This window comes from Rhopalosiphum padi, chromosome 2 (assembly GCF_020882245.1).
Source record: "Rhopalosiphum padi isolate XX-2018 chromosome 2, ASM2088224v1, whole genome shotgun sequence".
NCBI lineage: Eukaryota > Metazoa > Arthropoda > Insecta > Hemiptera > Aphididae > Rhopalosiphum > Rhopalosiphum padi.
Genome location: NC_083598.1, coordinates 91,717,873 through 91,731,362, shown reverse-complemented (window position 1 = coordinate 91,731,362; position 13,490 = coordinate 91,717,873). Strand labels below are relative to the sequence as shown.

At 22.8% G+C, this 13,490-nt stretch overlaps 2 protein-coding genes across 48 annotated transcripts in view; both read left to right on the top strand.

The window, feature by feature from the left end:
- The window catches only part of LOC132920679 (longitudinals lacking protein, isoforms A/B/D/L-like), a 243,860-nt gene that overhangs the window by 58,229 nt on the left and 172,141 nt on the right, over positions 1-13,490 (top strand). The window contains exon 5 of one of the 47 annotated variants that reach the window (XM_060983294.1): positions 10,839-11,567. The exons of 45 other annotated variants lie outside the window; for them this stretch is intronic. In XM_060983294.1, the coding sequence (XP_060839277.1) occupies positions 10,839-11,041 (203 nt within the window). In that variant the 3' untranslated portion in view covers positions 11,042-11,567. Of the gene's footprint in view, positions 1-2,164; positions 5,721-10,838; positions 11,568-13,490 lie in introns of those variants that run through there. One more of the 47 variants, XM_060983268.1, reaches the window with a different exon arrangement.
- Positions 6,751-7,350, top strand: LOC132920691 (longitudinals lacking protein-like). Its single transcript, XM_060983324.1, has 2 exons — positions 6,751-6,897; positions 6,972-7,350. The coding sequence occupies exons 1-2, from the start codon at positions 6,834-6,836 to the stop codon at positions 7,259-7,261; spliced, it is 354 nt and encodes a 117-aa protein (XP_060839307.1). The 5' UTR covers positions 6,751-6,833; the 3' UTR covers positions 7,262-7,350.

Here is a 13,490-nt window from a genome sequence, read left to right as displayed (position 1 = left end):
ATTTTTTTTTTTTAAATTTTGAAAGGGTTTTAATTTTTGTTGTATAGGTACTTATTTATTTATTTATTTTTATTAGTTTAATTTGCCAGGGAATATTATCCAGCATTATATTTTAGGTGGTGGGAGGTTAGCAAATTTTTATTTTATTAGTCGTATAAGGGTAATAATGGTGCAATTAAGTAATTTAAATATTTTAAGTACTTATTCAAAATAATATAGCTACACACAATTAATGTTGATATAATTAAATTATTTTTATTTTTACTTTTAATGTGGTGGGTCTAACAAATGTTAAGTACTTAAATTACAGATCATCAATAATAATTATTTGTTTATTTATCACATATCTACATGTAAATATATGTAACTAGGCATTTTATTCGTGCATATATTTGTGTTTGTGCAATATATATAAGATAATTGTTACACAATTCAATATTTACCTGATTTTAAATTCAATTGATTTGGATTATAATCTTTTGTTTTGTTTTAATTAAAATTTGTATTTTATCGTGCATTAATTCGCATAAAAAAAAATTATATTGATAAGAGTATATAAAATAATTTTATCTAATTTTTGTAATGGTTATAAAACCAATATAATTAATTGCTAAAGTTCATGCAGAAACTCAGAAAATCACTGTTTATTGTAATAGAATTTTGTAATTAATTTATCGAGCTTAGAACTCTAATAAATAAACTATTTATGAATTATTGTGCTATCCTACCTTTACTTATCCTAATACTTGTAATATTTTATTATAGCAATAATAATTATTATTGTATTTTGTTATGCATTTAGTTCAATTTTACATATAATATAATATAATATGGCAGTTTAAATAATATGTATGTGTAAATGTAATTAATCTTGGATAAATTATGATAATATAAAAAATGTGTCATTATATATAAAAGTCAGTTAGGAATTAATGTTAAATTCAAAGATAAAATATTAATATTATTAGTTATTTCTGAAAATACTTCGGTATTCAAGTAGGCTAGTGAAGATAAAAAATTGAATAGCAAAGTATTAGTTATATCTATATTTGATTGAATTAAACAAATATAAATAATGTATTAGAATATTTATTTATGATTAACATTTAAAATGTTGATTAATGCTATATAATGTTGATTTTTTTCTTTTAATAACAATTTATTTTAATGGTAATTTAAATATAAAAATGTAAAATTTTATTTACATGCCTATACTTTATTCCATTAAGATATAAACCAGGCAGTAGATTCTTAGTTCACGCACATGACCTTATGATAATTAATAGTTAATCTGCCTTAAAAAACCAAGAGAACCAAGCATTTTTCATGCGTTGAAGCTGTTTATTTATAAATGGAATAGAGTATACTATATTAATTATATCCTACATTTTAATTTTAAAGTGAAACAGTATATTCAAATTTAAAATATCAATATCATAATATTTATTATTCCCAGTAGATTTGACCTGATCACACATACATTTGATATTTATATTATAATTTAATAGACCAATAACGTTTTATTTTAAAATATTTAAACGTTTATTAAATTAATGAACCTTTTTGTACCCTGATTATTATTTTAATGTTTTGCAGGTTTTTAAGTTGTGCATGAATTGCATTTAGTTAGATTATATTTGTATTATTAGATAATGAGCTATAATATTAAATATAATTAATCATAGAGGGCGCTTCATAAATAAATTATGTACTATTATAATGTATATACACTTGTTAATACATATTTATGTTTAATATACTAATATCTTGTGGGAATTTTGAATAAAAAGTATTTTAATTTTTATAAATTTATATAATATTTAAAAATATATTATTGAAGAATAAGTATAATTTAAAATATTTCTATATAGTTATAGAAATAATATGATTCTTGTGTAGCGCCCTCAAAGTGTCTTACAGTGTTTTTGTAGAATTATTGATTTTGCACTTATTTAGGAATTAATTATCTCACTTATTTTTAATATAAATATGTTTTAATAATATCCTAATAAAGTGCAAAATTATTGTGTGTTTTTAAGCTTACATCCATGAAGTAGTTGTCGAGTTTTTTGATTGATTGCATCGTAAGTGAATGTAAAAAAAAGTTTAACCACTTATTTTTTTTTTTGTATATTTAAATTTTTATATTCTCATTTTATTTCAGACAATTATTGGAATTTACCTGACCCTCAACAATTGGTACGTTCAGCATGTTACCATTGTGGTAAAACATATCGTTTCAGGGCTACCCTTAATCGGCATTTAAGATACGAGTGCGGTAAAGAACCAATGTTTGCTTGTCCTATGTGTCCTAAACGGTGCAGCCGTAAAAGTAATCTTCATCAACATATACGTATACGTCACAAATCTTCTGTTTCTGTTGAGCCTGAGTCACAGTCTGCATGAAAAAATCAATCGTTCAATATTTTCTAGTCATTTGAATAAACATATTAGCGTGCTCAAAAGTATTATATATATATATATATATATTATATACATACAATATATATAATATATACACGCTCTTATTAGTCTTCCCGAATCATTTTAACTATTGTATAATTTATATATATTTTTATAGTGTGACAAAAATGTGTGCCAAATATTAACATTATTAATAAAATGTTTTAGTAATAACTAATTTTAATTAGATTTGTATTTTTTTTAATAAAATTGTAATAGAAATAGATTTTTTTTTTATAATTTTGGTTTCAATTTAAAGTATTAATATAGGTATACATACTACATTGGCTAATTATTATGTTTTCTAAATTATTTTATTAAAATATTTGATCTATTTCAGATATTTCAGATATTTTTATTATTATGTCGCCAGGAAGTTGGTATATTTTTACATTGCTAATATGCAGCTATTTCTTTCAGATTCCAAGTCAAACAGATAATGCATTGATATTAGTTATTTTATAAAGCAGTTCTAAATTTATTTTAGATGGTTATTTGATGAGTTCATTTTTTAATGTTCTTAACATTTTCTTTCTCTAAGTATAAGAAAATTTTAAATAGTTATGAAAAAAGGTAAAAAAATTAAGCAATAGTTGTGGTTATTAAAAAATTAGAAAACTTCTGATAATTATTATCATGAGAAAATCAAACTTAGCTTAAATGAATTTCTAATTGTGGTGAAAAAAGTAAAATAACTATTTATTAGCTTGGCTTATGTATCCTATCTGGCTTTATTAGAATTTAAAAATAAAATATTTTAAATTTTGATTTGGAAAGTTCTAATTGATTTATCAGTTAAGAATGTTTTGTTTACTTACAAATTATACTTTAAAATAAATAAAAAGTAAATACATTTACTGAACATGAAAGATATTTTTTGAAATATTTAATATAACTATATAAAAAAATATATATATATAATATATATTGATATGGTATATTTGAGGTACTATTCATTTTATGCTCCCTTTTAAATGTATGTATGTATTACAAAACAAATTTAATAAAAATTAAAAATATAGGTAAATACTATTCAATTTTAATTATTAGGAAAAAAAAAGGTGCTAGTGTAGTGTGTGATCTACAGCTTACATGTGCTCTAACTGATCTACCCATTATTATCCAGTTCTTTATTGGTAATTTGAAGGTGGTTCCGTCATTCACTCAGATGAGTGGCCTTTATACCGATGTTTAACAGCAGAAGAGTTCATTCATGAAACTGTTAATCATCAAGAAAATTATGTTGACCCCTAACAGGTGCGCACACATAGGGTGTTGAAAGATCATTGATGCAAAAATATCTATATTAAAGATAAAGAGAAGCGAGTATCCATATGCTTCGGTCACATTTAGATCAGTATTGTTGGAAGATGTAGCAGAAAAGTGAATTAGATTTCATTGCTATTTTAGAAGATATGCAGGCTACATACATAAAAAACGACAACTAAATTGGTTAAAATGAAACTTATATGTAGATGTGATTTAAATTTGAATTTTTTTTAGCTATATATGGGTAAATATTTTTGAAATACATGTAAGCCACCTCCTCGTGGTCTTTTAGGTAATGCTAAGCAGTTCACAAATCGCGTTCACCAAAAACAGGCTGGTAGATCGCATGCTACATTAGCTCCAAAAAAAATACTACTCTGATTATAGTTGTAATTTTTAACATAGAATGACTAAATAATTATTAAACATTTTAATAAATAAATAAACTTTTAATTCAACAAATAATTTATAAGATAATATAACTAATTAATCTATATTCTGTTCACATAATGGTAACTTTAAGCAACAACCAATTTTAATTAAATTGGGTCAAATCATATTTATTAGTTAAATCAGTTTTTGTCGTTAGCTTGTGTTTTTGACAGTCAGCTGCTAAATTGCTAAATTGGATTACTATGTTAATCTTAGAAAAGTACAAGCTAGGTGGTTGTTGGAATAATAAAGTGATGCTCCATATAGTGTAGAACTTGGCACACGTTATCTACGTCTATTGTTGCTATTGTGCGCAGAAGTCCGTCATCTGAGATTAATCTTATTTGAAACATTATTATACTATATTATATTATATTCAATACTGTGCGAATAGCAAATTTTTAAGTTAATGTCTAATAACTTTTAAGTTTAGTTTAACCATTATTACAAAAATTATACGAAGTATAAGAACCATATTTACAAAATCAAGTATTTAACATTTAATTTAACCATTAATATTTTGAACATTTAAAAACATTTCTAAATTAAAATATATTTTGTTCTTCAATCATTATAAATATGTATGTAACAATGGGGTCACAATGTAAATAGTTGTGTTTAGAGGATTTTCTCATTTTATTAAATGTTTCGTATATTAATAACATTTATTAATTATATTAAGAATTTTATTGTTTATTGTGAAGAATACATAATATCTAATAATCTATTGAAAAATTAGTCAATAAATTGTTGATCTTAAGATTTATTGACTAGCTTTAAAGTTATGTCTATAAATTAAAATTAGGTACTACGTTTTTAGATGATACAATATAAAATAAATGTAGTTTCTTATGTTAAATAATAATTGATTATTTAAGTGGACGTCATACCCACATGTGTTGTCTCCATCTTACTAATGTACATCATAGAAAATTTGCATCCAGAAGAACCCTTTTTATGTTGTTAGCTTTAATATTGGAGTCAATTTACCTGTTATCAAACTCAAAGGTAAGAATATTATCTAGGGCATCGTGTAGGTTATTGGTATTTTTATTTTAAAATTAACTATGAGTATTTTAAAAATTTACTATTTTACATAGCTATAATTTGCTTTAAAATGAAAACATCAATATAAGTCTATGTGATGTCATAGATAATATTTTTACTTTTAAATTTTAAAATAGGTAAATTTACTCCAATATTTAAGCTAACCACATAAAATGGGTTCTACTGTACTTAAATCTGTAATGAAGTACATTAGTAAGACAGACAACACATGTGGGTATGATGTCTTCTGAATAAATTATTATATGTATGTTATTAATAATTAACAGTTTAATTCTGAATGATATTAATAATTGTAATAACTCACATAACAACTAATGAAATTAAATTATTCTGTACACAACTATCTATTATGTTGCTATATTATTAAGTATTTATTTATTGATTAAAATTGTTGAAAGATAATTATAGTCAATAATATTATACTTATAAAATAGTAATTAAACAAATTTTAGCGATATTAATATTAAATACAGTAATAATTTACTTCATATTGTACATTTTTACGTGTACTTCCAAAAATATCAATAATATAGCAATTAATAATTTATAAATATTTTTTATGAAATAAATAGAAAGAAAAAATTGATAAAAATAGTTTTAAGTGAGAACCAAATTAAATCAATGCTTGTAGTTCTTATTCCAGCATAAAGGTGAGTGACCTATTGTTAAGAACCACTGTTTTAGTTAGTTAATACTACGTATATGTTTGATATTGTTATATGTATATGTGCGAGCCGTCGTCGGTCTCAAGGAATGTGCTGATGAAACAATGGAGACTTGACGACCGGCCCGGATGCCTCGCGCACAGAACGCGAGTGCGGCAGACCAGAATTGGAGACAGAGCATTACGTTTGTACCGAACCTTCAGAGCTTTTTCTCATTAATTTAGTTGTATGTTTTACTTTAAATATCAAATACAGAAAGTAACCAGTCCGAAAGTGTTTGTTATTTTATTTGTGAGGACATCTTTGGATAGTCCATAACACTATTTTTGAGTTTGATCTTTCTGTTATCTATAGATGTTTCATCTAACATTTATAAGTTTTTTTAATATTTTGTATTTTATGCTAACATAAAAATAATATAAGTTAACTCAATATTTTCTGTATATATATTTATATTAAATAAATATTTAATTGCCTTAGGATTTCTTTATTGCAGTAACCATTATGGTATGATTTTAAATTATAAATAACTAAATTATGTTTAAATGCATAATGATATGAAAAATATTAAGAAAACTAGATAACATGTATACTTAGTTATCTCGTAAATTATCTATTTGGAATTTTAGTATTTATTATTAAATACATTGATAATTCATAGTACTTTGATAAATTATCTTTTTAATTCAAGGAACTTTCTGTCTAAACATAACTTGTTTATAAATCATAGTGTATAAAATTTTTTGTTTTTAAGTAGATAATTTATGTTTAATAATCATGTCATAAATAACATTATCTGCATGATTACACTAAACCATCATTGATTAAATATTACATAAATCACTTTTTTTTTAAAAAAAATAGTACAATTTAATATTTATTTTTTTATTGAAATTTAATTTAATTTGGTCTAAAGTTAATTTATTTATATGTAAGATGGTCGTTTATACCTTTATGTTTGTATTTTATATTTACATTGAGATTTGCATGTTATTTAATTGTTAGTTATTGTATTTTAAAAACTAATATTATAATGTTTTATTCGTTCATCTAATATGTAGTTTATATTTTTAGGGTCTTTTGTGAAACGGTTCTTAAATGCAGGTTTTGTAGTAAGTCCACCATCCAATACCTCATCTGTTGATCAAAAACCATCGACATTTAAGTGTGATAATTGTACAAAAAGTTATCGTTACAAACATGGTTTATGGAGACACATTAGATATGAATGTGGAAAGGAACCACAATTTCAATGTTTATTTTGTCCAAAAATGTGTAAAATTAAAACTAATCTTACACAACATATGCGTCTTAGACATTATCAACTTATGAACAATCTATACCAATCACAGTACTATGCTTAATATAATATTATTAATGTTGAAATAAAATGTTTCAATTCTTCATATTATTAAAACAATTTAAAAAATAAATATCTCTTATTATATTTGTATATATTTTTTTAAGAAAATTAATTTTTATTTGTTGACTTATTAAATAAATAAAAAAAAATAAAAATTAATTAACTTAATATTTATTAAATTTATTAGTTACCAATGAGATATATGAATAAAAACCAAACTATAAACAATTTAACGCTAATATTTTGTTAATTATATTTATTATACTGTTATATATGTAATTTTGTTGGTTGATATAGAGTTTTAAACTATTAAAATCAATAATTTTTTCAAGTAAAAAAAATTCTAAATATTTAATTTATATTTAGTCAACTGAAGTTTGACTCAATATAGAGCTTATATAGACTAAATTTGGGAATTATTTTGTGTATTAATAAACAAAACAATTCATATAACAAGTGATTATTCTAGAGATGAAAAACCTTTGTGCTTAGACCCGCGTATCAAATAAAAAATGTTTTTTCTGTGTTTCTACTAATTTGATGAACTTTTTTCTTATTAACATAAAAAGTTTCTACAAATGATCTTTTTTTGGACAATTGTGCATGTCATAAGTTTGTTATCTTTGAGTTATTTCATACTGAACTATTCACAGTATGATCACATTGATATATACATCAAAATTATATAGTACTTTACTATTAAATTATTGTGGATTAAAACTTTTAATCAAGTCTTAATAATAACATTTAACCATTAATTTTTATAATCAATTTTATATTATTTAAAATAAATTATTAATTATATAACAAAATGATGGAAAACATAACTAATTAAATAATCTTAATAATTTACAATATTTACTGACTATTACCATTGTAAACTAGTATACATTTGGTCTAAAATTAATCTTTGAATTCTTTGAAGATGTATTATAATATATTCTTTTTAATAAAATATATTGATAACATTTTTTAAAAAAATTTGTGCTATATTTTTTTATGTTTTACTGTTTTTAAACATAAATAATAACTGTATATAAAACTGTTGTTTATTTATTAAGTTTCAATACATTGATTAATTGTAAATTGTTGTTATCCACCATCATCCTCAGAAAATCGACAGTAATATATAATTGTATTAAGTATTTTTATCGAGTAAATACAAGTTTTAAATTATAAAAACAAAATAAATAATAAAATCATTTTTTTGTTTATTTCTAATAGTTTTACAGTATGATATATAAGAAATAACAGTTATTTTAAATATAGTGTTAGGTAAAGTAATATATTTTCTAAAGTATTGTTTATAATTTTAGGTGTAAATAAATTGATCATTAAAATACTTATGTTTAACTTAGTCTTATTTTACTAAATAAATATAATAAATATAATATTAATATAATAATTAATAATATTTTATTACATAGTTGAATATATAAAATATAATATATATTGATGAATTGATTTTTTTTATATGTTTATTTATCTAGTTTGAAATGTCTATTTATTAATTAAATGATACATATTCTTCATCATTAGTGGCATAGCTAAGGGAGGGGGGGGGGCTGAAAAGGCTATAGCCCCCTCCTCCCGTTGGCCGTATTTCAATATTGTTTTGAAATATTTGAATTTAAATATGGAAATTGTAGTTACAAATTTTAGTTATTTAAAATAGCAAATACGTTAACGACAAATCAACATAATATAATAATCAAATATATTATCAGTATTTTTGTTTTGTTGTTGTTTTTGATTTTCAATAACTCAAGTTAAAAGTATTTGGCCCCCCCCCCTCATAAAAAAAATCCTGGCTGCTCATCATTAATATGTATGTTCATTTTAGGATTTATAAAAAGTACTTAATAATTTAAACTCAAAATAAGTAGTATCCATTGATTATATTTTTATCATTTTAAAATGATCGTTATGAATTTTGATAATTAAAAATTTTTAAAATCTAGTACATATATACGTTTTAAATTATTTCTAGTTTTGAAAAAAACTGCGAATTAATTAATATGATAGTGGTATAATTGTATCAAATACGTGGCCTGCGTAATTGTTCTACCAGGGAACGCTTTCAGTGTTTTTCTCGAAACTAGAAAAAATATTAAAAATCAGGAAATTAATGAAATTAAAATATTGAAATGCCAATATTTTTAGAAAAATGAACTCTAGAAAATGGCTATCTTCAATTTTTTGAAAATAATTAAAGCATGAAATATTTGTAGTTCTTGTCCCTATGAATCTTATTAAGAACACAGAATAATGAATAATAATGATTTCAGGAGATATCGCAATGGGTAAATCCTCTCGGGACACCCTGTATATATTAAGATACTTGATGTATGAATGATTAAAATACAAGATATATTCAACATGTTTGTATAGATGTATAGATACTATCAATTTAGTTACTAAAAGACCATATTATTAAAATTATTATTTTATTGTTTAGTTACAAAGGTATACTTTGAATACTATAGTATAGAGAGACAAGTGACAATATTTATCTTTATCAGAAATTCAAGTAATGAAAACAACTACCTTTAAATAAACAATGTATACATACTCAATTACTAGTGTTCAATATAATTTTTGTTTTTGGTACAAATTGAAAAAAATAATTGTTTATGAACACTAAATGATGTAGACCTTTTTAAATGTATCTAATAAATTGTCCAGTTACGGCATATAAATTCAGTTATGGAAATAATTTGAGGTAAATTTAAAAACTTAATTCAATAAACTATTAATTGTTTTTTGTTAAATGTTGAAAAGAAAATTTATATTTTCATTTATATCTAGTATCTTAATGCAAAAGCAAATAAAAAAGTTATAAGTTATTAGATCCTAACAAATGTCATTAGATATAATATATACTATCATAAAATATTATACAAAATATTATTATGTTACAAGTGTTTTTTTGAGTTTTCAATCTATCAATTATGTTTAGTGAAAAAGTAAGAACAGTGGCATTTTTAGGTTAGGACCTAGGCTCTGAGGCTCTTAGGAATTTTAAAGTTGGGGGGACCTTAAGACATTTTACATTACATTAAAGAATATGTTTAAAATAATTAAATTTAAAATGTGAAAAAAATTCTTCAATTATTTAGACTAATTTTAGCATTACTAATTAATAATTTTATTTCTGTGTTTAAGAGGGCCTCACTTTCTTAAAGCCATTAAGTTTCATGATATGCCGATACGTAAAAGAAATATTTGTAATAAGATAATGTATTCTTTAATTATTATATCAATGAGGTTATTTTTAATGCTTTATAATGTTCAATATTCAGGATTAGACCTGTAGGATGATATGAAAGTTTTAATAAAATAATGATCGACTAAAAATGTAATGTAGGTTCTATTATACTCTATTTCTATTATTATCTGAATATTTTTTAATATTTAAGATATAATTAAACAAGACATTAAGGTATAGTTATTTTTTATATTGTAATTAGTTTAATTATTACAAACATTTGCTTTTTTATTTTGGAAAACATCTTACTATTTACTTTTTTAGGTTTGTTTTACTAATGAGTGGTTACTTGAAAAATTAATTTTTTTAGGTAATATTTCCAAAATAAAGAGTCATATGTGTATTCACTGTGGCAAAGCTTATGTATATTCTCATGATTTAAAACGACATCAACGCATTGAATGTGGTAATAAAGAGCCTTTGTTTCAATGTCCTATGTGCCCAAAGAAATGTCGTTACAAATTTGCATTGCAATCACACATCGCCAATAGACATCGTTTGATTTTACCTTAAAAATCTGTTATTACATTTATCTAATTCTTTTTAAATAATTAATTAATTAAAATGTTAAACTGCTATTGCTTATGTGCATTTTATACAATATACATATAATATTACAATCATATTGTATTTAATTTACAATAGATTAATACAAAAAATGTTTTTTTTTTTTTAGGATTATATGGTATTTTTGTTACTATTTATTATTTAAAAATGTTGTATAATGTGTATTTAAAAATGAATAAAGGTATACATGATATTTAAATAAAATAATTATTTAGGTTTTTGTAATGTTGTGTTAAATTAAGCCTTAAGAAGCTTATATTGTGTAAATTAATTTTGTCTATGTTGCATATGGGTAAAAGAATGAAACAAATAATGTACCAACCAAATCTCCTCTTAATTAGTTGTTTATTGGTAAAGAAAATTGTGTTTTGTTAAATGTGTTATATTTTTATTGTTATTTTAATTTTGAACATAATTGGCCTGACTTTACTTATGAACTTATTTCACCAATAAAACCTGATCGTTCCATAATTGAGATATTGTTGCTAGTTTTTAATAGTTTTTTAGTATTTATTTTGACAGAAAACATCCTTCAAAAAACATATTACAGTTATTAAATATATATATATAGTTAGAACAAACGTTAAAATGGAGACATATATGGTGGAATACTATATACCAGGGGTGGCTAGTGAGAAGAGACTCGAGAGCCACCAAATATATTAATAAATATGGAAGAGCCAAAATTTAAAAACAAAAATAGGTCATACATAAATTCATATAAAAAAAATTTTTTTTGTAAAAATGTTACGATAAGATGCGAGCCGCAAAAGTCTATGAAGTGAGCCACAGTTTAGCCACCCCTGCTATACTATATAGTATATAGGTATATTCAAGATTGGGAATTTTTTTTAAAACTTTAATATGGAAGGAATGCGTTTAAAGATAGAGAATGCTTATTAAGTTCTGTCAATTTTAATTTATGCTTCAAATTTGTACAACAATGAGTGTTTTATTTTTTTTTTTAGTTAAATACAATTTTATTGTGTTACAGTTGCCTCATTTTCTAGCAACAATAAATTATTTGAATGTAAAAAATGTGGACGTATGTATCAGACAAAAAATAGTTTAAAAAGTCATGTTGAGGTTATTTGTGGTAAACCACCTCAATTCAAGTGTGATCTTTGCAACCAGAGAACATTTAAACAAAAAGGAAATTATAAACTACATTTATTGCGTGTTCATAATATTATGAAGTTTAAGAACTTATAAAATTGTTAGTCATTTTTATGATATAATAATTGTTGTGTAATAATAGTTTATATTGCAGATTGTGCATTTAATTGTTATTTCTTTGGTTATATAAAATACAAATTATTTATTTGGTTTGAGTTAAGTATTATTTCATTAAAAATAATTTTATTAACTATTTTAACTTACTTTTTTGGCTAACTTATTACAAGGGAAAATCGATTCGCCATACTTATTACCCCAAATCTCTTTTAATGTTCCAGTCCGGATCTCTTGCCACCCTGTCCCTTTTTCACTCCCTACTTCCTCAACTAATTATGGTTAAAATGAGCCACTACATTGCTACATGTTTATAGGTAATTTGGACCCTTCTTTCTACTTAAATAATACTTAAAATATCTATGTATAATCTATGTATTGTATTAAATGTATGATTTGTAAATTGGTGAAAGCCCGTGTTGTATTATAAATAAAATAAATAAAAATAAATAAATAATATAAAATAATCATATATATATATATATATAAGAGGAAATGTTCAGAAACTAATGATTATATATTAATTTTTATTAAGCATATGAGTTTTAAATAAGACATAAATTTTAATTTTCTGGTATTTGTTTTATTATTTATTTATAATAATTATGGTTTGTTGCATATTATAGTATGACAATAATTGCCAAATATAAACATTTTTCTTAGTCTTGCATACTAGTATAGTTGTTTGACATAATTTTTAGAGTTTTGTTATTTTTAATATCTGGGTGAATTGAAAAACCTTCAAAAAGATCAAAACATTATCTGTGTTTTCTTATTGTTTTATTTATTCATTTTAATTTAAAGCAAGATCAAATTATAATTTTATGTCATGTACACATAAGATTCAAATATCCAAGTTCCATCAAGAGAACAAAAATAATTTTCTAATTTTAAGTTTGATAATAGATCTATTTGCTATAATAATTTACAAAAGTGTATCGATTATGCTAGATGAATATTTATTATGTACTTCGATACAAGATAACTAATATAGGTACATCTCGTTATAATAATTTAAAATTTTTTATATACCTATAAATTTGTTTAGTTTACCATTTAAAATATGCTTAAAAACTATTTCCAATTTTGATTCGTGCTTGTTGCTATTATTATATTATATTTGTATGTACTCACTTGGGTCAATAATATTTTGTTCTAGTTTTGC